At 40.3% G+C, this 27,600-nt stretch overlaps 1 protein-coding gene across 3 annotated transcripts in view; it reads left to right on the top strand.

Annotated features, from left to right (window-relative positions):
- LOC125229548 (serine proteinase stubble-like) overlaps window positions 1-27,600 on the top strand; it is a 303,951-nt gene that overhangs the window by 271,046 nt on the left and 5,305 nt on the right. For all 3 annotated transcript variants that reach the window (XM_048134415.1, XM_048134414.1, XM_048134413.1), the window contains 6 exons: window positions 10,991-11,149; window positions 12,133-12,543; window positions 13,482-13,700; window positions 23,466-23,658; window positions 24,078-24,375; window positions 25,619-25,768. In XM_048134415.1, coding sequence (XP_047990372.1) covers window positions 10,991-11,149; window positions 12,133-12,543; window positions 13,482-13,700; window positions 23,466-23,658; window positions 24,078-24,375; window positions 25,619-25,768 — 1,430 coding nt within the window. The remainder of the gene's footprint in view (window positions 1-10,990; window positions 11,150-12,132; window positions 12,544-13,481; window positions 13,701-23,465; window positions 23,659-24,077; window positions 24,376-25,618; window positions 25,769-27,600) is intronic.

Below are 27,600 nucleotides of genomic sequence, written 5' to 3'. Positions count from 1 at the left end.
ACGCGAAAAAATCTAGCATCGAAAACCACTCGCATTTTGTTAGAAGCAGGTTTTGCTGGGCTAGAGGATGATGGGGACGACAGTATCTCGCCCACTAGAGAATTTTTAAAGGTTCTCTAGATGACACTAACTGTTACTCGTAGTCTTTATTAGATACTTACATAAATATTAACGACACATTCCTCATTTGGTGACGGTTGTCATCAAAATCATATTTTAAAAATTAGTAGAGTAATATCCGTATATTCCAGTCATGTGCGTACCTACTCCTTGGCAGAAACTTTTGACTGGAATGAAACGACATTGAGCGTTTTATTTCCTTGATCCATGTACTTACGATGTACGTTCTCGGCCAGCCCTTACGCCTAATAATATAAGAAATCCATAAAATAATTTATAAACATGAGACACAATTTCCATAGTGATTTAGATTCTCACCAAAAGCTACAATGTTGGCAAGACCCCAAAAAGGTTCGACGATATTTCACATTTCTTAGTTTATTGTTATTTTATGAGTATTTTCATGAATTACGCCGCGTCCTTTTAAACCGGTAGCCGGGCCCGCTCACAATATATTCCGAACAATTTATCGCTATTGGAAATAATTTCTCGATGAAAATCCAGCAGAACAAAATACGACGTCCGACGTCCGTGCATCTCACCATTGAAAATGAGATTGTAAAGCAGACTGTGCGATATGGCTGGTATTTATTGTTATGGTATTTGATAGCGCAAATCAGTAGCAAATCAGATTGCGAATTGCTGAGGATAACTAATATTTATTAGCTTCTATTTTATTTACCATGACGCTGGTCGTAAAGACGATGGATCGATGTGGACCGCTACTTTGTGTATTTACCTACTTTGTGAGTACTTAGCGAATCTTCTATAGGGATGTGATGAATGTCTTTTTTGGAACAGCCGAATCTCCGTAAAATATGGAACACCATTAACTTGCTAGGCTCCTTCCTAATTTTCAATAACTCTTTCTCTGTCTTTTTAAACGTTTCTCAAATCAGAAACAATGTGTACGTTATTGGAAACATCGGGTAAAAACTAGAAATCCTTTACTACTGAACTACTTTACTACTGAATAGGTCCTAGAATAATAGCAGTAGTAGAAGCATAGTAGTTACTGCAGAAACTATATTCTCCAAAACCTCCCCTGTATTTTAAAGCCAATTCGTTTCACGTCCCTAATTGTCTGCGAGCGAATCATAAAATATTCCAAGCCGCAAACGCTGTGAAACATTTGAAAAGTTTCCGCTCTTAAGTAAACGTTGGACTTGGATTGGTCGGAGTTCTGTGGGCAGAACTTATTGCTATCAAGATGGCGTGTTTTTGTAACTTCTTAATTTTCAGATAGCAGTTCCCTGCTTTTTCAATTTTCGCTTGATTTTTACTTGCAATATCTTCGGAGGAATATTTTGTAGAAACTTAAGTCATCTACGTTTTGAGTAAAGTCATTTCGCTTTGAGATGAGGAACGTTTCTTGGTCCAATGGCCTGTAAAGTGATTTACATAATGGTTGTCATCAAAAACACACTTTGCCTAGTGACTCGCAAACGAATGTTTTAAATCTACTTTTTTATCTAAATCGAAAACTGGACAATTACTTTTGTACTTGAGACGCAAATAAGTTAACAAAATTGACCTTTTGCTAAAGTGTGTGACCTAATTGCTTCATATTCTTATGCCATTCTAGTCTTCTGGTTGATATCTCCCGTTAAAAGCTATTGAGCACGATCTGAGATTCTCACATAGTTCTTTAAGACTATATACTTCAGAGATGGGTCCTTAATTTATATACACCCTAACATTATAAATCAAAGTGCCTATTCCTAAAAACAAAATAAATCATTATTATCATTAAAAACGTACATCATACCCAATGCCTCTAATTGGACAGACATTATTATTCCTTTGTATTCACAAAGAGATTTTATGCCAGTACACATGAGAAACGACTCAGGTTCTGCTCAAAGACACATAAATCTCTAAGGGAACATAAAATTCCGCATTGTCTGATAACACGTCGTTCGCACCCAATATATCTCCTTGATGTGTCATCTACATCTTCATTTATTTGGAGCATTGCATTGCGGGATTACTTTTGGCATACGTACGCGAAATTATGGGTGGCATAAAATAACCGTTAGTCACCTTATACCTATATAGATACATTTTAAACGGTAGCCGAGAGAAACGCAAAAAAGGACCATGTTTATGAATATGAATTGGTGCAGATTTCAATGAATAATGCTTACTGAAGGTTCTAAAAGCGTGCGTCTGCAATTTGTTCTTAGATGAGGCTCCAAGGGGATGTTGGTTTGCAACAATAGCGCACCTCATGTTGACTTGATATATAAATATTGTATAGATCCCAGACATGCTGTAAACATATGTTGCCAACCAGTTTTGTGGTCCCGCTCCCCCTACCCCGGCAATGAAATATACTATACAAAGAAAAACATTTTTTCATCAAACCATGCCGTGTGGGGTATCTAATGAAAGAGCTTATTGAGTAGTTTACGAATATTTAGCATACTATAACATTTCTTAAACTTTCTTTAAGATTTTTTTGGAAAGTTTACGAAAATGCTCCATTCACTCACTATATTTAGCATTTTATATTTTGTTTCGCTTTTATTATACTTAGTGCAGCATATACCGGATTATGGGAATTATAACTCAAATTCATACAAAATAACTCTTCTCTCGAGATATTTTACTGCCTAGGTGTATAAAGTGTATATGTTTTAATTGCCTCTATCTTACACCAACTTGTGACTCATCCTTTATGTATCAAATTCACTCGCAAAACTAGGATTCAGTGTTGCCGAAGCCTAACTTATTAAGGTAAGTCAATAATATCAAACAAGATGCCTTTTAGCCTACATTTTGATACATATCTCATTAAATTTTAATAAGAGCAATTCTATAGTGAGCGTGGCTATGTTGGTCGCTTGCTCACTTGTCTATTATTAATTGCACATTAGTCGATGAAAAGAGGCCGTGGCGAGCATTAAAATACTGACTTTATTAGCACTGATTGCAACTTCGGCATATTTGCTTTATTTTTCTCAGTTAATATACGTACAACATACATAATTCACGCCTGTATTCCGAAAAAGGGTGGGCAAAGTTTGTCCGTTTTTATTTAATAGGTTAGTTTCTTTTAATTAAAAAAAAATTACAATATTTTGAAGTAACCCTTTTAAATCAAAGGAAAGATTCACTTCTCCAAAATGACTGTGTGCTTTTCTATTCTCCATCTAATAAAAGTCGTCGTATCACTCGCAGACGTTTCTGCTTGATAGAAAAATATCATAAAGTTTATCCCACTTTATTCTAAACACAATCCATTTCAATATCACAACCCACGTGTCGGCAACGTTTATCAAACTCACGTACACCAGTTATTGCCCAGCCTCAATCGGCATCTCCTTTTTAGCGCTGCATTACGGTACCTACTACAAACTAGTAGATGCATCAGCTAGCCCCGGGCGTACAGACCACCACTTGAAATTTATTGGGCCTACCCTCTCCTTTTATTCCTGTGATTTATACCTAACAATAGGTGGAAACGTGCTTGTAGATTAGATTGTCTGCAATATTTTAGCGGAGAATAATATTATTCAATGTTATTTGGTCTACATGTTGAAGCCAAAAATATAGCTTATCGATTTTTAGGATACAATAAATTGGGTTGCTACTTTTGATAAAATTGTCGCGGTTTTTTCAACTTTCCTCATGTCTCGAGATTTCACTGGATAAACCGGATCACTCATAGGATCATGTTGGTGGAGATTTTCCAACTACACATTCCGTAGTAACTTTGGAGGAAAGTAAAATAAAAAACACTCTTAATTGTTTTTTTAATCTGTCATAATACTAAGAATCATTAAGTTTCTACTGTAATATATGTCATTAAAAAGTTTTTTTTTCGTGTCACGGCCTCACACTTTAGTTTTGCCGCAGACGAGTTCATATCATTTATCTGATATGAACCCTGGCGTGGGCATTTTTGCGTATCTAATATAACCCTCGCTTCATTTGTTAGAAAAATGTCTGTCGCACATTGTCGAAGGCCGTTGGGCCATCTGTCTTCGTCATTTTTATGAGTTGTGGAATGAGCGAGTTTGTGCTGGCTCATTTAGTTTAGCTTCACATTTGGGTTAGATTTCTTTATGTATGGTGGACTTTATATAATGTCCGGGCGTTGATTTATAGCAACGATTACATTTGTATAGTGTACGGTTGGAGTTTGACATGCAAACATGGTTTTCTATTTGGTTATTTTATTCTGTATACAAGTATTCACTATAGAATAATAATTACCTGATTACCTACCTATAGGATATAAATATTACTCTTATTTTGACCGGAACACCAACTTAGACCGTATTTATTTTTGTATATATAGTTCAAAAGAGATCAAGGGAGTCTATACTCATCACTTTTAGTGTAATTTGCCAGATCATTCCACATTACCTTTGTTCCAACGTATATTTAAGTAAATAATGTCTTGAATACAAGTACCAAATCTATTTTAACCACCAAATTTATTTGATTCTAAGTTCAATGCCTTTTCCTAATATATATAATAAGTTCTCGTATAGTCTCGTATACCTAATAATGTATTGACGATTAATTTTGTATTAAAGAAATATACAAAATGTTTTGTTTAGCTAGGCCATTAGGAAAAGGCATATTATTTCAATTGTAAATAGTTGAACAGAACCATAACTGAATTTCGAAGACGTCCAACCAGTAACTCCCATCGATACTAGTCGGACGACATTGCGTATTGGATCCGTACCTCACCTTGTATTTATTGATAAGCACCGCCATGCCTCAGGGATATTAGTACAAACACTTAGCCTAATAGCCCAGAACTGATATAATCTAGGATATCCTGCGCTGCCAGTTGTTATAGCCTATTAGCCTGGTTCCTCGGTTCTTGTTAATTTCATTACGGAAACATGATTAGGATATTGATGTTCATTTAGAAAATTATATGTTTTCTTCGGATTGTGTGATTGATGCTTTCACTACTAGTTTCTAAATGGCTTTCGGTAGTCTTTAATCAAGAATCGTAAACGTATGAAGTACTAGGTTTTCGAAAGCTAATAAAAGTTACTGATTTCATATTTTTTATACTACCTTCGTTTTATACCTACATAGCTTTCATAGCGCAAATATAACTTTCCTATTAGATAACTATTTATTGTATTTTTTGTAAATATTATCGACTGATAGAAATTCAATTCTATGGATTTAAGTACCTTGTCTTGATTGACTAGGTACTTCAATGCAATGTGCAATGTAACTTTAATCATAAATTAAATATAACAAGATCATACCATCCCATACATAAAATGCGACCGCCTAAGACCGCGCTTACACTCCACCACACATAGCCACAAAAAAAATGTCTTGTAGCTTTCGATTATACTTGTAGATGGCGTTAAGTGTCACTTTTGACATAGATTTACGGCTCGGAATTGACACTTAATGCCAATCTACAAATAATCGGTGGCAACAAGGCATTTTTTGTGGCGCCATCTATGTGTGGTGGAGTGTAAGCGCGTTCGTAGGCGGTCGCATTTTAATGTATGGGATGGTATGATCTTGTTATATTTAATTTATGCTTTAATGATACACTTCCCTAATCTCTTCGATACCAAAATTTTGGATTTTACTTTCACCGGTTACAAGTATGTATACACCGTGTTTCAATTAACACTAAAAACCTGAAAACAGTTTGTTCAGAATCGAGAGTAGAATCGATTGAGCTATATCTTGATGGGGGTAATATTTTTATTTAAATTATTCTCTTTATTCATTTTGATTCTTAGGCTAGGCTTTTTTATAATATGATTATAAAAGTAAAATACAAAACCACATACAAAACAATACAAAATATATAAACACATTATAAAAAACCTAACCTAGGGTGCCGCCAGCAGCGGGGCAGGGCCCAAGCTGCCGGTGGTTAGGGCTGCAGAGAGAGGAACCGTCGAACTATCCGCGCTGTGTCCAAGATCACCGCCTTCTGCATCTGGCCCTTGATCCAGCCACCTAGCGAGAGTCTCTTAAGGTGTTGGTCGAGACTCTTCGCTATGAGACCGTTCGCTGAAACGACTATCGGAACAATGATCGTTGATTCAACATCCCACATGGCGGTTATCTCGTGAGCCAAGTCTAGGTACTTACTGGACTTGTCCTTCTCGGCTTTCACGAGATTCTCATCATGGGGGATGGTGATGTCAACGAGCACTGCCCGGCGTTGCAGTCGATCTATTATCACAATGTCAGGCTTATTGGCTACAATAGTCCTGTCAGTGATAATAGATCGATCCCAATAGAGCGTGGCACGACCATTTTCGAGAACTGGCGCAGGTAAGTACTTGTAGTACGGTACTTCGCGGTCCACAAGGCCGTATTGAAGAGCAAGTTGCTGGTGAATGATCCTGGCTACGAGATTATGTCTGTGCAAGTACTCGCCGTTAGCTAGATGAGAACAACCGGAAATGATATGCCTGAGTGACTCTCCGGGACGGCGGCATGCCCGACAAATGTCGACCGTACCGTCCTTCAGGATATATTTCCGGTAGTTGTTCGTCATCATAACTTCGTCCGCAATTGCACAGGCAAAACCCTCGGTTTCTCCGAAGAGGTCCCCGAATCGTAACCAGTTCACCGATGCGAGCAGATCTACATCGGGTCCCGTGAGGGCCTTGTAGAACCGCCCGTGTAGCTGCTTGCTCTCCCATACCGCCTTGCGGTCCGCAGTACTTAGTACACAGGTTTGCGCCAGTTCTGTTTCGCCAAGGAGAGCGGCGTGAGGTTTCCGTCCACTGCCACCACATCACGATGCATCCCACACTCGTTGTTAAGGAAGTAATTCCTGAGATTGTACACCTCACGGTTGTGAAGATCTTTGGCGTTTAGGAAGCCTCGACCTCCGCATTTCCGTGGGATGTACAATCTCATAACAGACGAGCGCGGGTGTAACATACGGTGTGTGGTAAGCAGTGAGCGGACCCTCCGATCCAGGGCGTCCAGCTCAGTCTGGGTCCACCGTAGTATGCCAAAGGAGTATGTGAGTAGAGGCATTACCCAGGCGTTAAAGGCGCGCACTTTGTTGCCTCCTGACAAAAGACTGTTAAGGACTTTTGTGAGCCGACTGAAAAAGCGCTCCTTCACCGACCGTCTAATGCCAACATCCTCAATACCCAACGACTGTGACATACCAAGGTACTTATAGGTTTCTGATTCAGAGATAGATCTGAACGACATCGTCTCAGAAAGTTGTAAATTTTCTGAATTTACAACCTCCCCCGCTGTACATGCATGACCGCACACTTATCGACACCAAACTCCATTCTGATGGCGGTACTGAAAACTTCTGTGGTTGTCAATAGCACCATCAGGTCTTGGGTGTTCGGTGCAAATAGTTTGAGATCGTCCATGTACAGAAGGTGAGAGATGACTTCACCCTCTCTCCGAAGCCGGCAACCTAGCCCAGAATCCTTCAGCAGCGTGCTGAGGGGATTCAGAGCTAGGCAGAACCATAATGGACTCAAACTGTCACCCTGGAATATTCCTCGCTCAATCCTTATGAAGTCCTGCGGGCCAGGGGGTCATCCCTGACTCCTGGTTGACGAAGGACTGTGGTCCACTGCCTCATACATGCAGCCAGGAAGGATATTAAAGCTGCATCAAGTTTATACAGCTCCAATACCCTTCTCAGCCATGAATGAGGCACCGAATCATAGGCCTTCTTATAGTCAATCCAAGCGGCCGAGATGGCCCCCTTGTTCCGCCGAACTTGTTGGCAGATGGTCATGTCTATGAGGAGGAGCTCTTTAGTACCACGGGACCCAACCCTACATCCATTTTGAGCGGGAGCCAGAATGTTGTTAGCGACAATATGCGCGTTAATTTTTGCTCTCAAAATGGATGTAAGGAGCTTGTAAAGTGTAGGCAAGCACGTAATGGGTCTGTAGTTTTTTGCTTCCGTGGTACTACCGGACTTATAGAGCAGGAAAGTAACACCAGTTGTTAGGGAAGGTGGGAGAGAACCAAGATCGAGGGCTTGTTGAAATTGCGTTGCCAAACGCGAGTGCGAACATCGAAACCATTTTAGCCAGAAGTTGTGCAATCCGTCCGGTCCAGGACTTTTCCAGTTCTGGGCCGTACGGGTAGCACAACTTACGTCGTCGGGGCTGATGGTGATAGCCCCCATAGGTTCGATGTTCTCGCACTCGCGTTCGACAACGGTCATCCACTCACTCTCCGTGTGTTCGACGGGCACCGACCAGATGCTACGCCAGAAATCAGACATGGCAGTAGCATCCGGCAGCCGCACGTCAGACACACGAGGGTCGGTTTCCTCCCACCTTCGGTATACTTTCCTTTGGTCGCTTTGAAAAAGACGATTCTGCTGGAATCGGTCCACACGCTTTCTGTAGCGGCGAATACGGCTTGCCCATGCATAGACTTTCTGCTTCAGGAAGTCGATGCGCTCTGTGACATTGGCCAAATAGTCGCGGGGCCTGATGTCCGTCCCCGCGAACGCCTGGTTCACAAAGCGCATTACTCGGGGGCGATTATTACCCCTCTGAAGCAGATCAGCTTTGCAATGAGAGTCCTAAACGAGTTGATACGACGCTCGATCCGTACTTGCCATGCAGGGACACCTCCGACGGTCCTAGTTGCACGGTCAGCGTCCGGAAACTTGACTCGAGCAACACGGCACGCCGCGATGGCTCCGCAGTACATGATCGAGTGTGTATCATCTAGATCTTTACTAGTCCGTATAAATGGCTCTAGTAAAGCGTTTAAGGCTCCCATTAACGCTAGATTGCGTCTATTCATAGGCAGACGTGGTAATCGTGGCCTAGGATTGTTTGTGGAGCGATACTGCGTAATCGCCTCTTCCAAAGACCTCCTCAGTTGCTCATTAGCAGGCTCACTCACGCTCTGACTCGCGAAGTCCCCGCCGTCGTTACCGGAATCAACCCGCGGCGCCTCCGGTGCCAGGTCGGTTTCGGGCACCGGGTCCGGCGACATGGCGGGCAAATCCCGCCCCGAGGCGGAGTCCGCGCGAGCAGCGAGAGCCTCCTGGCGAAGCCGATCAAGTGTGGCGTCATCCAACCGCTTTGACCGCTGAATGACGCGCACCTGATCCGATAGACGCTGCTCCGATACGGTGGTGGATGGCTCGAGTGCCTGAAACAGAGGCAGCATTCTAGAACGGTACGCGGATAGCCGGGTTCCACCCTCTGTGGCCCCATAATGGCGCGCATGACATTCTCGTTTATTTCTCGAGTCCATGTCATGCGACGCACTACACCACCGGCAGCGGGAGCCGTGGGCGGGGCAGGATGTCCCGCAGGCCCCAAGCGTGCCGGCAGCGGTGGCCGCCCTCGTCGCGCAGGTGGTGGCGGCGGCGGCGGCGGCGGCCCGCTCTCGTCGCTGGACCCGTCGGTGTCGGGCGCCGTGGCGAACTCGTCGCCCGACGAGGATGCGGACGGGGAGCTGGACGAGGCGGGCGAGGATGGTGGGCGTGCGTTTCCTTGTGCCGCTTTGGTGCGTGACCTTGTTAACATTTTCACAATGCACTTATCGCCGTTTAAATTATTATTATTAGTTATTTTTTACGTGCCCATTCTATTGTACTCTTAATACAACATTGTGTATATCGCATTGCTAGAGGTTGTTTACCTTTTTCAGTATTTAGGGGTATTAAATGACGTTGTTTGTCAGTTTAATCTTAATGTTTATCATAAGTCATAACAAATTGAACTCGTACCTAATTACAACCTTGTCATTTTGAATATTGGGTTTAAATTTGCTTACTGCGATTACCTGTCCAATTTGAAGTTTACTGTGACAAAGCTTTAAAGAGTTTTACAGTGACATCTTAGCTGTCTATTGGTAAACCTTATGTCGTTGCAGTAACGTACACAAATAAATAGTCTTATGGTTTATGATGGTAGTTAGCAATTATTTTATTGAGTGTAGAGGTAAAAGTCAAGTAGTACAGAAAATTAAAAATTCAATTTAAAAAAAAGTAACGATCAGATTAAAAGATGAATACGTTAGATGAGTTTAAAAAAATAAAAATCAGTTGGAGTGTCTGAGGTTTTGAGTGATACCGGAAACACGTTGTATAGGCATGAATTGTTTGTTATTAAGACTTTCTTATCTCTTGTGACTTTTCTCATAAAAGTCATAAAACTTACATTTTCATAGTTAAATTAAGAATTAGTATCATTAAATTTATTCAAATCTCCTTGAAATTGTTCACTGGGGAGTAATTTCACAGAAATTTCTCTTTTTCAAGTTTTTGACAACTTTTCATACTGTGAAAAGTAAGTTTTACAAATGCGAATTTTATGACAGTAGCAATGGCGACAATCAAAAATTAATACTAGAGTGACTGCGAACGAAAAGATTGATCTTTTTGGGTCTATCTGTAAAAGGGTAGCTCTGGTTTTTACACGCTTTTATTCAACTTGCCTTGTATGTTAGTTTGGGTCAAAACTTAGAAGCTAAATTTGACCCACTTTCCGGTTTCCGATTGAGATGAAATTTTGCACACATACGTAAATCACGTGACAAATGCCGTATATTATGGTATCATGGAGCTGATATAAGAACTCTGTTATGAAACGTCGTATCCCCATCGAGTAAGGGGTTTTTAGAAAGGTCTCGAAGAGCAGTAGCTGACTGTTGAAAGAAAGGTACAGTCGGCGATAAAAGCTTGTGCCAAAATATGTCATAATATGCATGAGTGCATGGCTTAGGTAGTTGTTGACATGACTTCGATTTAGGCATCCAATCTTCTTTTGTCTATTTCACCATTTTGAAGAGCTCTTTACCAGCACTCTGTAGATATTTGATAATACAAACTTCTAGTTCATACACTGATTTCCTCAAAATCCTAGCAACTCACAAGTCGCCATTTTGTTTACAGGTTACCAAATGTCACGCAAAGTGTGCACGGCGGGCGGCGCGCGAGGCGCGTGCATGTGGGTTCAGGAGTGCAACAGAGCGGGCGGGACGCACGCGGGGGTGTGTGTCGACGGCTTTATGTTCGGCAGCTGCTGTAGGCTGCCGGAGCGGCCTGTTGTCGGTGAGTGTATAGCTGGCTTAACACAGCGCGGGCAGGAGTTCAACAGAGCGGTTGGCACGCACGCGGGGAAGTGTGTCGACGGCTTTATTTTCGGCAGCTGCTGTAGGCTGCCGGAGCGGCCTATTGTCGATGAGTGTATAGCTGGCTTAACACAGCGCGTGTAGGAGTGCAGCAGAGCGGTTGGCACGCACGCGGGGAAGTGTGTCGACGGCTTTATTTTCGGCAGCTGCTGTAGGCTGCCGGAGCGGCCTATTGTCGGTGAGTGTATAGCTGGCTTAACACAGCGCGTGTAGGAGTACAACAGAGCGGGCGGGACGCACGCGGGGAAGTGTGTCGACGGCTTTACGCTCGGCAGCTGCTGTAGGCTGCCGGAGCGGCCTGTTGTCGGTGAGTTTAATGGATGCCTTAACACTGAAATGGGAGAGCAAAAGTGCGGGGCCACGCGGGAGTGTGTGTCGAGGGCTTTATGTTCGGGAGTAAGCTGCTTTTAGGCGGCCGGAAAATGCCGTTACAGAAATCTTCATGACACTCAGCCGTCCATTGCTTGTAGTCAACAAAATTACGAGTAACTTTTGATAGTTTTTACACTAGTTGTCCACTACCACTACGAATACCACTACATTTTGCACCTACTCAGTAACAACTACAGCGTTTTTTTTTTCAGGTGATCTTACCATTCTTACCTAATTTCACCCGAGCATAATTAATCTTTTATTGTATATTTTAACATGCCTATTGACAAAAAATTGGTACACGATAAAGCATTTATTTTTCACTTTTCATAAAAAGGTAAACCGAAAATAAAAGCCCAATTATGTCTGGATCGGACCCATAAATAACTCAAGTCGCGCTTTTTTATTTAATCTACTTATGTATTAATATTAAAACACCAAAAAGCAAATAGAAGCCTAGTGACCTCTAAATTTTAACGCACGTACTAACAAAATAGACCGTCGAAGTAATAAAACAACTTGCATTTTCAGATACGCAGAGCCCAGTCACAGTCACGGAGAAACCGTATTCAGCGCCATCTGGCGGCCGAAGCACGACCACGCTTCCCCCCGAGACGACGCACACGATAGCTCGCCCTAACTGGCAGACCCAGCGTCCGTCGTTCATGACAAAACCCATAGATGGCGCCCCAACCTCCTACAGCTATAGGCCGCCAGAAATACACCCATCATTAGGAAATTTAGATTCAAGTAGCGAACAAAATAGTGATATAGTTAATAAAATAAATTATAACAGTGTAAATAAGTACCAAAATGTAAATAGGCCGAGCGAAGTGGAAACTAGTCCCCACAACAAGATTTCGTCTAGTCTTAGTAATATACTGAGTGGCGCGCGCCCTATGGCCGTGTCCGACCAACACAATGAGAACAGCATCTCTGCAGGTGAGTGTCACTTGTTAGTTTTCTATTTCTCTTGTAGATGGCGTAGAAATCAAATTACTTGTTTTGTTTTTACGGTTGTTTATAGCAAAGACATATGTAACTCCGTATAGACGGATAAAGTCCAAGAAAAAAACGTACCTCAAAGCCCTAGAGAAAAAGGTACGGTGGCCTAGATGGCGTTACACCTTTGGGGAACGCTCGGCTAGATGGCGCTAAAATGAATATTTGACATTTTGACACAATATATCAAGCTAAGAATATGCGCCAAATTGTCAAAACTGGGGTTCAAAAGTTTGAAGCTTGTGTCGAGAGATGGCAGTCTATGCACTGTGATTACACATTTTACTTTGACAGTAACTCTCTATAATACTCGATCCTCTTTGTTTATAGTTAGACTAAGCAGTAAAGAAAGAGTTGTCGTTTTTTGATCTTGAAAGTCTAGAGCTTTTGGTAGATGTATGTGACGTTATATGGGAAAAGGGACCTTATTATCGATGGCGCTTACGGCGTTAAGGGCGATGTTCGTATACAAATATGACGCCGCGGGACGTAAGCGCCTCTAGTTTAAAACTGGTTGTAAAGTGTGGACCTATATGTAAAAGTTTCCAGTATTTCATCTTACGGGAACTTACTTAAGACGTTGGTGACTAATTAATTTTGCTCGTAAATACTATAGGAATCAAGATATCAAACAGTGGACCGATTTTCATGAAACATGGCTAAGAACATTCCAGACTAACTCAGCTTTCAGACAAAAAAAACTTATTCAAAATCGGTTCATCCGTTCGAGAGCTACGATGCCACAGACAGACACACACACACACAGCCAGACAGACAGACAGACAGACGTACACACAGACAGACACGTCAAACTTATAACACCGTTTTTGCATTAAGGGTTAAAAATTAACAGCTAAAACTGCGACCTTATTTTCCAGCACAATTCATGTCACGCCCGAGCAACGGGAACACCGTCCACTGGCAAGCAACGACACAACCGTCGTTCGTGACGAAACCGCGGCCATCTTGGGAGAAACCGGCCAAGCCAAAGCCTACCAAGAAGTTCACGACCACAGCCAAGCCGCATAAGAAGAAGGACCAAAACAAACCAGAGACTACACAAGCGCCGTCAACTACAGCTGCCACTAGTAGTGTTGGTAAGTCAGATTACTCACTCACTCTCACTCATTCATTCATTTATGCGGCCATCTTGGTAGAAACCAGCCAAGAAGTTCACGACCACAGCCAAACCATATAAGAAGAAGGACCAGAACAAACTAGAGACTAAATACACAAGCGCCGTCAACTACAGCTGCCACTAGCAGTGTTGGTAAGTCAGATTACTCACTCACTCACTCTCACTCATTCATTCATTTATGCGGCCATCTTGGTAGAAACCAGCCAAGAAGTTCACGACCACAGCCAAACCGTATAAGAAGAAGGACCATAACAAACTACTCACTCACTTTCACTCAATCATTTATGCGGCCATCTTGGATGAAGCCGACCAAGAAGCCCATAGCCAAAATGCACAAGCAAAGAACTTGAAGCATGAGATTTTTTCCGGACAAAATAACTATGAAAACCGATCAGACGCTTTTCAATTTGTAAACTCATTGGGATAATTTCGAAAGTCGTCTAATTTCAAAAGTCATATAAAAATCACCATTATTTCCGTCATACTCGCATCAAGAGTCCCCTTTCGAAATCACCCGAGCATTTCTGTGCTTCTAAATTATCCCAATGCACCCTATATTATTATCTAATTTTGGAGAAAACCGACGACAGTTATCTATTATTAGGAAACATACTTTTTATACTTTAAGGAATTGCGCATAGACACCCTTTGACATGCCAGTGTTCATATTATTAATGCATTACTTATAAAGTACGAGTACATTGATGTATCCACTTCATCATGAGCCGTCAGAAAGGCTCTAGTAGGAGGTAGGACATAGCGAATGATATTCCGCTTTGTGTGGCACATCACAGCGGATATCATCTCGCTCGAATCTAGAGCAGAGCCCAACTGGGGAAGTACCTCCGCCTTAGCCAAATAGCACTAGACCCTAGAGTGTTGTGTTCCTGCCGGTGAGTAAGGCTGCCAAAGCTCAACGAGGGTGCGGTGTGCTGGCAACGGAAGGACCTACGGGAGTAATTTGTTCCGTCTATTGTCCTTTGAGTCGTCAGCAAGCTGAACCCTCCTTGGAACTTGTACACTCCTTTTTGCTGTGTACTTAACACAGCAAGAGGGAGTGTACAAGTTTCCAATGGATAGGCAACGCGAACCGCGCACGAGACTAGGGTTGTAAATAGAAAAAAAACCAAATGTTTTTTTTCAGAATTATGAAAAAAAAAAACATGAAAAAAAACCGAGCACTTTGGTTTTTTTTCTAAATATGGTTTTTTTTCAGATGAACAAATAATACGACAATAACGGTTTTTCGTGAGTATAGTAACGTGTTTCAATAACAATAACGTACATTTTAATTCAGTATACAAACGTTTATTGGGGAATCCCCGATGCGGCGTGTAGCGTGGAGAGGCGGTGGTGTTGCCAACAGTAAATAGTGATAACTACAAACTACAGATTTCGTAAATATTACTTTTATAAGACCAGAAATTAAAGTTATTTGATTAAATTCGTTTAATAGTTAACATTAAGTCTAAAAAACCGTATAAAAGTATTAACTACTTTTCAAATTTTGTGATTTCGTACTTTAGAAAAAAAAAACATACACCAGAAAAAAAACTGTTTTTTTTTTTCACGGTTTTTTTTTCATGTTTTTTTTTTCAAGCTAGAAAAAAAAAACCGTTTTTTTACAACCCTACACGAGACACTCCTTGAGTTGCAGGCGTCCATAGGTTACGGTGACCGCTTTCCATCAGGCGGACCGTAGCTTGTTTGCCACCGACGTAGTATAAAAAAAAATAAGTTTACCAATAGGTAGACCGTCATGTCAGTATGTCTAACTTGTTAATTGTGTGGCAATATCAAAAATTCCTCTACACGAAAACTTTGACTTTGGCAAAGTTACCTATTTATATTTACGCAAACTGCGCAGTAGGTACTTCTGAACAATCAATAACTTGAAGACTGCGATCTAACAACACTATTTTTAACGAAACAGCAATACCGACCCTCGAAGTTTGAGCTCGTCTGATTGCGATACAGGGTTCCGTACTGGGGCTACTATGGGATATTAATACGTTTCTCGATAGCGTAAACCTCACGAAAGATGTACCTACAGCATTTTTTTTTAAACGAGGGGAAATGCTTTACGCATGCCATCCCAGGCCCAGGCGCAGGGACCGGCCTGGGATGGTTATGTGGGACTCCCATATAGGCTAATGAGACCCATGGTTTACCCACTAAAACCCCTCGATTGCCGCCTCAGGGCTATAGGACGAGGTCACAGGCACGTTTCGGCACTCCTCCAAAACATGTACCTACAACCTGGGGCCCGTTTCTCGAAAGGTACAAGCCTTGTATTACAAGTGCGTGAACTGACAAATCGTATGGGTTGTCATGGAAACACACTTGTAATACAAGACTTGTACCTTTCGAGAAACGGGCCACTGGACTAACCTAACCACAAAATTAAAATTTCGAAAAACCTCCAACATTGTGGACCGATTTCCATCAAACATGGCTAAGAACACTCCCGACTAATTCAGCTTTAAAAAAAACTAAATCTAAATCGGTCCATCCGTCCGGGAACTAAAGATCGTTATCAGCGTGCTGTATTGGTGGCAGAGTATGGTTGACAAAAAAACAAATACACAAGTATTTAAAACACTACATATACTTAACAAATTATGAAATATATACATATTTATAATTACTTAGCCAAATTACATTGAATAAATAACTAAAATTTGTTCAACATATTGGGCTGTCAGTCGTTCACGTTGATTAGAAAAAATCCATTTTAAATAACTAAATGACCTTTCTACGTTGACAGAAGTTACAAGAAGGTTGTTATAAAATCTAGGTATTGTGTCATATCCATACTGTGAATGAAGATACTGGGATTATTCGTGCACTTTATTACACTTCTCCGTGCTCGTCTTACTTCGTGCACTACTTTTGACTTGAACTACTTGAATAACAATTCTAGATAATTTGTCGTATCTAGAGTGCATTTGATTATTTGGATTTAAATAATATAATTACACTTCGCGTAATGTATTTTTATGGCATACATAATTAATGTCATTTGGCGTATATTGTTTTAAAAATATAGGTGTAATCCTAAGAAGGTAAGTATTTATTTCGTAGTTAAGAACAAAGTGAATATTTAAATGTATTTGTTTTTTTTTGCCAACCGTACCACTTGCCACGAAAAGTGCACCCTGATAACGATCTTTGGCTTTGACAACTAATCCCAAGATTTGGCGAAGGCACTAGTTTTTACGAAAGTAACTGCCATCTGACCTTCCAACCCGAAAGGTAAACTAGACCTTATTGGAATTAGTCCGGTTTCTTCCGGTCGTAAATTCCGAAAAATTCATTGGTGCGAGCCGGGGTTCGAACCCGCGACCTCCGGAACGAAAGTCGCACGTACTTACCGCTGGGCTACCAGCGCTTTTTATTAGCATACCTGCATAATTAATTTGTCTCCGGAGAAAACATTAACATTGAGACATTAATGACATTATTTAATTTAGTAACAACGTGGACGGGCCACTGTCCGTTAGGCTAAGTTCAGATGAACGCGCGGTGACGCACGGTAACGCGCGGTTCAGCTGTTCAGATGACGGCGGCGTACATGCGGCAGTCTAGCGTGAACATTCAGTGATAATGAACGTGGAGGAGGCATGTTGCTTGTGGGTTCTATACCTCAAACTGCGACGTCATCGTCGAAAGCAAAGGCGATACTAGGTGCACCCTGTGTTAAATCAGATACTTCCTTTAAGAATGTTTGTGACTTTATATCCCATACTAAGACTACACGTTAATTGATTTTTCAACTACTTTAGGATGTCCATTGCATCCTTTGATTTTGGTATGATTGCGTAGAAATGGATTAGCAACCTACAGATGGTGCTATAAAATATTGCATGTCACTAAAAGATATTTCGTCCTTCATTTTTCGAGGCTCCGTGTGTCTGTCCGCCTCAAACCGCGCGAGTCAACTGAACAGGTCGATACTGGATTGTAGATCTTGAGCCGCGCGGCACCGCGCGGTACAAGATTTTGCGCGCGGTGCACGGCGGCGCGCGCGGTCACGCGCGGCAACGCGCGGTCATGTAAACAACGCCATTGATTTTGTTACAATCTTAAACCGCGCGGTGAGAAAACCGCGCGTCACCGCGCGTTCATCTGAACTTAGCCTTATAATCCAAACCCCAAGAGAGTGTTGGTCTATTTAGCTTACAGGCTATAAGCAAATATAGCTCACATTTATAGACAGAAAACCATGAAATACTTAAGTTTGTAATAAATCATAACTAAGGCTTAACATTCGAGACATATATTTTGAATATTGAAAATCACGGACCTACTCATGATTATAGTTATGTATGATTCGAAACACGTAACCAATACCAAGTTGTTACGTTACGCGTTTCTAATCAAATGGTCACTCTTCATCATCGTTAGGTATGTTCATCAGGGTTCATCATGAGTGCTGGCGGTGGTTAGGTATAGCTTAACTGAGACCTTTAAGGTCACAGAAACGCTATTGCAGTAATATTGCAACGAGAGCAGAGCCGTCTTACTGCAGCAATTTAACAGCAGAGGAAAATTAATGCTATCACTGTCAAATTTCTAATTCAGCGCGAGCGAAGCCACGGGCAAACGGTAGTATCCTTATAAAATTCCAAGTCAAATTGCATTATGGCAAAAGTCCACTGAGGTCGTAATTTGTCGTAAAGCGTTGATGTGGAGATTGAACACTGATACCGTTTCTGGCAAGGAACCCCAAAAAGTATACAAATTGAAGTAGTCGCTTTGCCAAAGCTCGCATTTGTTTCCGATTCCACTGCTCCAGCGTAGCCAAATGGCAATCGTCGACACCAGACGCCGTCAGAAATGCAGTCTGACTCTGTCGTGCCAATATGCAAGAGTGATAGTGATAAATAGCTACGAAACAGATATTACTGTAAGCGTTTGTGCATTTGGCTACGTACCTTCGTGATGGCACTATCGCTCTGTAAGAGCTGTAGTGAGCTCTTTGTTCCTTATACACTTGTTTAGCCCGAAAAGACTTTATACTGAAGGAAAAAGAGCCATTTTAGACGGAAGATTTCGTAATTTCGGGAGCAACATGCTTTCAGTCGTTTTTGAGCAGATTGTTTCAATGTTTGAGGATTTCACGTAGGGTATTTGAACTCTGTGTATTCAAGTAATTATGGATAACATGTTCTGTTTGCTTTTCTTTTGCACTTTTGCACGTTGGAATCGTCTGATTCGAGACTGAACGATTTTTGATACAAGTCGTGGTTGTATTCTGTTGGAATGAGGAGGCACACTCAAAGGTTATAACAGATGGCGCCACCCTATTAACCCAAGCCTCCCTAATAACAAAGCTTGTGAAATGCGTATACTCATCCTTGACTTCTTTATGAATTAGATAATGTATTGAAAAGGGATGGATATATGCTAGTTATTTCTCATTTTGGTAGGTGGTCAGTAGGTTCTTGTTTTGCTAGGGATGTTACTTTGTCGATTCGATTATCGATAAAATATGCACTTACTTATGTTCTCACCTTAAAAATAATATACCTAAACTTGATAGGTACATATAAAAGTAACGAAAACATACAATATCTATTATAATTATTTCATTAGGATTATTATGGCTTTTTGACTATGAAAGTCACATAATATTTATACTGTATTCTTGGCTAACCAATCTAACCATAATACCTACGAATTGCAAATAAATGGTTTGTTTATGTACTTAATATCTACATAAACGTTCATTTTTCTTCTCTTACTAAGGCCCATATCACATTATCATATATATTTCATCATAGGGTGTGTATGCCTCCCTTCTTCTTTAACGTGAAGAAAAAGGACGGCATGTTGTCTGTGTGATTGTGATCATGTGATTTTTATGATAATGCAATATCGGCCTAAATAGTATGTGTAAAAAATACGAGTATATGAGATATCAATACATTCTTCTCTTCTCTTTACGCAAAGACCTAAGTAAAATACTTTTATTTAGCATCTATCTCATGTGAAGTCCATCACTCAGAATCTACTTACCTCAATAATATCTTCTCTACCAAATGGAAAATAAAACAAACAGCAGTGTAGGTGACATAATTTAATATTTCAATAGTTTCAACTATTTTTAGTTTCTTTTAATAATTTATGGGAATATCTGGAAAAACTAAAAAATATTAAAGCTTGAGTTTGTTAGACCTGTTACATTACCAGGTCCGTGATGCCTACCAATAATAATCATTCATGTCCTTTTTATTGCATGAATGTCGATAGGGTTATTATCCCTGACGTCTATAAAAATTACACATCACTATGACAAAAACATAACCTAAAAACAGTTTGAAGAAATATCGAAAAAACATGAATAAAACTATGCAGAAATTAATACGGTATTAGTTATATATAAACTATAAATATAGTTTTTTATGTTTCGTTTAGATCCTACAAATAATATTATCAATAATTGAACGAAATTCACTAATGAAAGGTTACATGTTCTTGGCAGTTTTCTTTTCTCCATGTACGTGAATTACATTCCTTAATCACACAAGCCACAGTCACATAAGGAACTTGAACACATCACAAATAGTAACATAGCAGGTTCATCAACTATCTATTAGCAATAAACACAATATAATTAAAAATCGGCCAGATGGCCGCCGAGATACTTGACTTAATATAATACGACTATGTACAGTTGTCAAAGGTGGACACCGACTGTGAAAGACAAACACATATTTAATTTAGCCGTATTATAACTTCTAAAAGGCATCCAAAAGACATCCATTTGACAATCGTTTAACGACCACCTTCGGGAAAACGTAAGAAGTTCCGGACTTATGTCTCATTCGCTCATAAACAAAAAGCAATAGTGTCTTATTTTAGCATGGCTTCCATGCTTTAGTTATACTTCCCCATACGTGATAATGAGAAGATGACGTTATGTTTTTTCTCTCTCTCACATTTGAATGATAGTGACATGCCTAGACACTTTGCACAGGCGCCGCCTGGCGGGATAAAATGTCAGTGTGCCTCCTCATTAAGATTGTCGCAATTTTAATGCATTTTGCTATGAAGTATTTAATATAAAGTAGGTATTTAGTCTGAGGATGATAATAATGAAGAAATTTACCAATGTCAAACAATGCTTCACCGAAATTATAGAAAATTTACTATATCTGGTTATACATATCTCAGCTCCTCGCAATAGGTACTTTGTCACTAATTAACTTCGATACAAATTTTAACAGAGAACACTCTCGACACAGAGTTCAGACAAAAAAACTAAATCTAAATCGTTTCATCCATTCGAGAGCTACGATGCCACAGACAGACAGACACGTCAAATTTATAACAAGTATAACAACCCGTCGTTTTTGTGTGGGGAGTTAAAAAACAAAATCCCATTACTTAACCCACCAATAAATTATACCTCTACACTGCAGTTTCCAGGCCGCCTCGCTCATTATTAATTTACCAGAAATAATATTACGTCATCAATCCGTTGATGGCGTCATTCCATTTCGGAATGAAAACTCGAATCCCGAAGGAGCCCGATGCTCGTTAATATTTGGAAGCTCATTAGTGGAAAACTCATGAACAGGAAATATAATACAGAAATAGTATCACTGCCAATTTGGAATGATGTTAAATACTTTACCTACGACGATAACTAACAAAGTTTAATTAGCAGTAAAGGAACAATTATATATTTATTAGGAGCCTGTCATGTCCCACTGCTGGCAAAGGCCTCCCCCCGCTTCTTCCACTCTTCCCTGCGTTGAGCAGTCCTCGGCCATTCTTACAAAAAGGAGTCTAGCTCGTTCCGTCATCTCATACGTGGCATGCCGGGTCCCCATTTTGGCCTGGGCTGCCACTCTGTGGTAATCATGGCCCATAGCTCATTAGGCATTCGGCAGACATGACCAGCCCAGTCCCACTTCAGCTTAGCCGCTTTCCGAGCTACGTCGACTACCTATTTTTGTATTGGAGCGCAGCGTTGTGTTCCGGTACACCGGAAAGGAACAATTATGTTTTGCATTTTACCTGTCTCATGGTAAGCTCAATGAGACCACGGCAATGCAAAGATCGTGTTCATTTACACCCTTTTTTTGTAGGACTAGCTATAGTTTTTCAGAATCGAAGCGTTATATTTGAGAATCTATGAAACGGAGATCAGAAATAATATTAAAGCATGAAATTTCTGTAGTGAGTTACAATATACCTCTAGGTATTTTCATTCTTTTCGATATTTGTTTCATTGATGACAAAGAAATAATGAAGGAAAATAACACTAGTTTCTTAACTACAGCCGTTTCTATGACCTCTATTATCTACATTGCGTATCTACGCATTTGCTTATATGTTTAAAAGTTTAAATCATAACGATTCTTAGGAACAATTCTCCGCTTTAGAATTTAGGCTTTAATTTACCAAATAGTTCAACTATTTCAGCGTTTATCCCCCTAATAGTGCGTCCCTTGGTGTAAGAACAAATTTGCAGGCAAACGAAATGAGTTTGAGATGTAATCTCTGTATTGCATGCTCGGTGGAAATAGGAATCGCCTATTACATGAGCACATTGTACCAACTGGGCCAGACATTTCCTAAAACTATTTTGGCAATCTGGGAAAACTCTTTAAAAAAGTAACAATATGAGAGAAGGTGGTATGAGCATTTTCAGAATTTGGGACACCCCAATTAGCGTAAGTTGTTAACAAAAAAATTAACTCGCTGTCAGTTTTGTGACCACAAGCTAAATACAAACGTTCCTATCTTTTGTAGAAAAACACTTTCGTAAAACAGGTATACGGTACAGGTATTGGGCATTTTCAGAATTTGGGACACCCCAATTAGCGTAAGTTGTTAACAAAAATTAACTCGCTGTCAGTTTTATGACTACAATTAAGCATTTGTTTAAAAATTTACTTTTTTCACATTCTGAATGAACAATATTTTTATAGAAATTTCATGCTTAATTATCGTCACAAAACTGACAGTGATTTAATTTTTGTTAACAACTTACGCTAATTGGAATGTCCCAAATTATGAAAATGCCCAATACCTGTACCGTATACCTGTTTTACGAAAGTGTTTTTCTACAAAAGATAGGAACGTTTGTATTTAGCTTGCAAAAAAAATATCTAAAGTGAGTTTTCTTTATCAATGATTTGGTATTATGTAAGTAGTAGTAGTAGTAGTAGTAGTAGTAGTAGTAAACACTTTATTGTACAGAACAAATTACATGTACAGAGAGTAATTATAACGGTTATGTACAAAGGCGAGCTTATCCCTTTAAGGGATCTCTTCCAGTTTGTTTAACAGTAAGTTCCCTTACGATAAGGTAATATAAACTTAAAACTATAGTTTGTCCAGGAATAGTCTGATTTAAATTAATGGACAAACTTGGTTTGCCTACACTGTTATTGTAAGTCCCTGACTTCATGACATAAGTTGACGTTGAGATAGATGGGAGTATTATCATCATTAGTAACATGCAACTGTTCTGAAGTGAGAGTGTTCTGATGCACATATTCTTAAAGCTACCTAATTAGTAGGTAAGGATGTAAATTGTATTTTACATAAAAATATTGTAAATGACAAGTTGAAATATGAACACCTAAGATACGAATAGTTAACACGAGAATAGGTACTCTGTTATTCGACTGTTATAAAAGATGTTTGGAGATCACGGGATGTTAGTTTCTACTTAAATCTACATCTTCACTTTTTGTGGTTCCAGAATGTGGAGTGACAACAATGTGGCCGCGTCCTGAGATGAGGATAATGGGCGGCAAGGACTCCAGCTTCGGGCGGTGGCCATGGCAAGTCTCGGTGCGGAGAACGTCGTTCTTCAGCTTCTCTTCGACGCACAGATGTGGAGGAGCCATCATTAATGAGGGCTGGATTGCAACGGCTGGCCATTGTGTTGATGAGTAAGTATCTATAAATATATCTTTGAGCAGAGGCCGTGGCACATCTCAGTGTAAAAAACGTCAACGTTCAGCTTTTATTCGTCGCGCAGATGTAGTGGAGGATTGCTATGGCTGACCATTGCGTTGATGAGTGAATTGTCTTATTCAATCATGACCAACTAGTGACCATCATAAATTGTTATTCTGTAGTGCTTTCTTCACTGTCTCAATTTCCGTTTTCATAATACATGTTAGTTCCAATTCACGCGAGGTTTTTCCAACGGTAAGCTCATGAACATGGATCTCAACTCCAATTGAAAATAAATGTGCTCTTTTGACTAATAAACAGTCGAGTATTGACAATTTTGTGATATTTGTGGGTAGGTAGATCAACTGCGTTTGCATGACTGTGTCTAAAGTTTCATTTTTCTTCTCCACAGCCTCCTAACCTCACAAATCCGAATACGAGTCGGCGAATACGACTTCTCATCAGTATCCGAGCAATACCCCTTCGTAGAGCAAGGAGTAGCCCGGAAAGCCGTCCACCCCAAATACAACTTCTTCACCTACGAATACGACCTGGCTCTAGTCAAACTGGAGTCAACGTTAGTCTTCGCGCCGCATATATCGCCGATTTGTCTACCAGCGACTGATGACTTGCTGGTGGGAGAAAATGCAACGGTGACGGGATGGGGTAGATTGTCGGAGGGTGGTGTGCTGCCATCTATTTTACAAGAGGTGAGCTGAGTTTATTACAAGCTTTTATTCAACTTGCCTTGTTAGTATGTTAGTTTGGGTCAAAATAGACGCTAAATTTGACCCACTTCCCGGTTTCCGATTGAGCTGAAATTTTGCACACATATGTAAATCACGTGACAATGCAATGTTATGGTATCATGGAACTGATCTGATGATGGAGCAGTAAGATGGTCATAGGAACTCTGTTATGAAACGTCGTATCCCCATCGAGTAAGGGGTTTTTAGAAACGTCTCGGAGAGCAGTAGATGACTGTTAAAAGAAAGGTACAGTCGGCGATAAAAGCTTGTGCCAAAAATATTTTTTTTGCAAAAAAAACTTATTCATAAAGTTTTTTTTAATTGCAGTTTATTTACATAACTTTGTACGTTACCTAGTAAAGTTACCTACATCTTCTTAGTCTTTTTGAAATATTTGTCTACTATTGATGGTCTCTGTCATCATCTGATAATAATGTAACGTCTGATGACCTTAACTTCTGTTCATCTACTAACTGGTAGTTTACTTATACCTATCCAAATACAGTACTTAATCTTTAATTACGGCTACTTAATTTATATAAAAATCCCTAATAGCCAAGTTAAAAAGTCTATAAAGTTCTTATTAAACTTGATTTAATTTCCGAACATAAATGGCCCAATATTTCAATAATAGGTTTTTCATAAGTATATCCGATAAAGGCTTCCCTTGATTAGGTTTTCTTTTGAACCTTCCCGCCTACTCTTGTTAAGAAAACTTGGATATTAAGACTAAGGTGTATTTTAATATATTTTTTCTAATAAACTTAAACTTCTTGGTTATATCAAAGAGGATTGAGTATTATAGAGAGTTACTGTCAAATAAAATGTGTAATTATTGTGTAATCACAGTGCATAGACTGCCATATCTCGACACAGGCTTACAACTTTTGAACCTCAGTTTTGACCATTTGGCCCATATTCTTAGCTTGACATATTGTGTTAAAATTTCAAATATTAATATTAGCGCCGTCTAGCCGAGCGTCCCCCAAAGGTGTATCGCCACCTAGGTCAGGAGGCGGCCAGAGGTACGGCTCTTTCTGTATGATTTTGGGGTACGTTTTTTTTAAGACTTTATCTATCTATACGAAGTTACATTTGTCTTTGGTTATATTTAGATTAGATTTATTGGAGTAGGTTTTTTTTAGGAGTTGGATTTAGGAAAATGCCGAATTTTTTTATTAACATTACATTCAAATATTTTCAGGTCCAAGTTCCAATAGTGTCGAACGACCGATGCAAATCCATGTTCCTACGAGCTGGCAGACACGAGTTCATTCCGGACATCTTCCTCTGTGCCGGTCACGAGCGTGGGGGACACGACTCCTGCCAGGGGGACTCAGGGGGACCGTTACAGGTAATTCTTCTAGTAATTCTTCAGGCTGGTTTTAGTGACACGCTGCCCCACCCGCCCGGAGCGATCCACACCGGACTAATTTATGTATTAAGTTCAGGGAGCGTTTTATAGTAAAGCGACGGGTATGCGCGGACGACTAGGTACGTCAACTTCACACAAATTGGTCGTGCGGACCGCTGTGCCACATAAGTCCGCTGTCATCTCTGTAAAAATCCTAAAGCGGACATTAAGGCGATGTCCAACTTCTCTTGAGCCCTTTTATCGCCTACTACTGGCCGAATGGCATTTCTGCGACGCGAAACAAAAACGAAACGCCGCGAAAGGTGACTCTGGCTCTGACACGCCAATACGCAAGAGAGAGATAGATATCTACGAGCGTTTCGTTTCGTGAGCGTTTCGTGAGCGTTTGTGCATTCGGCTACGCACGCTGAGCAGAGACCACTTTTTCGAGTACCGGACCCTGAACTAATCTCATCCAAACCCACACTCCGTAACAATAGCACACTCAGGTTTGGTGGCCTATTCAACTATTCTCTTCAATATAGTGTCAGCAATTAGAAAAGCGAATAACCGATGTGGCTTCGGACAGATGGTTAACTAGTAGAATGTGCATGTAAATTGCCTCTTGCCACAGCTAAAGCAGGAGACATTAATTACTAGGTACCAAGGAGTTACCTAAGTCCTCACGTCAATAGATGCTGAATGGGACAATTTTATTTGTCTGTCCACCGTGTTTAAGTTAAGTAAGTTATTTGAATACTTAGTGGGCCTAAAACATCTGGGGAATACAACTTTTTAATTGAATGTGGTAAATTACACATGATATATGGAATATTTGGAATCTCTGTTAACATTTTAATATTAGTTCGTCAAATATATATATTTATTTTAGTAGAAAAATATATTTCAGTCATGTAAATTAAGAATAATCTTTAATTTCATAGATTATTTTTTATACCCGCTCATTTGGGTAGATACGGGTAAATACCGGGTAGATTGGGTAGATATGGGTATTTTCCCGGTATTTACCCGTCAGCGCCCATCTCTAGCAGTGATCGCCTGAGCTACCTACTGCCAAGAGCTGTGTCAGGAGAGGAGAGATGCTGGCGGTGACGGGACTGTTGTGGCACTTTGGGCGGTAGAGGCTAGGGAAGCGAATGTGGTCGTAAATAGGGCTCGAATTTGCTGCCCTATGACTACAACAGTCGCCATGGTAAAGCTTAGGATTCACCGAATCAAAGTTAGTAAAAGCAAATCCACGTGAAGAATACATTTTTAGGTAATATTTCGGACTTTTAGCAATCGACATCGGTAAAACATAGGATTTACCGGCAAATCATAGGATTTGCCGTACTTCGGGCTTTTATAGTAGCGTTCAGAACGTGTTTTTCGTCGCGCAGATGGCGCCTGTGCCCCACTAGATTAACGATTAACGGACTCGGAGAAATTTAACGGAAGTTAACGAGTCCGTTAACATTTTTTCAAGTTAACTTAAAAGTTAATCCGTTAATCGAAATGTTAACTTCGTTAATTAACGATTAACGGATTAACGAGTTAATGCCCAGCTATGATAGGTTCCTTATATGGCGTAGAGGAGCACTAAGAAATAGCAATACTTATTTTGTAATCTCGTTTAAAGTTCCCGAAGTCTCCATTAATTATTAATGGAGACTTCGGGAACTTTAAACGAGATTACAAAATAAGTATTGCTCGTGTGGTGACGGGTTAAGAATTTCACCACCCCCTTTCTTCCCGTGGGTGTCGTAAAAGTCGACTGTCGGATGTGGGTTAAATTGTGGCGTAGGCGAGAGGCTGGAAACCTACCACTGCAA

Source organism: Leguminivora glycinivorella, chromosome 9, assembly GCF_023078275.1.
Source record: "Leguminivora glycinivorella isolate SPB_JAAS2020 chromosome 9, LegGlyc_1.1, whole genome shotgun sequence".
NCBI lineage: Eukaryota > Metazoa > Arthropoda > Insecta > Lepidoptera > Tortricidae > Leguminivora > Leguminivora glycinivorella.
This window is presented reverse-complemented; position numbering and strand designations above follow the sequence as displayed.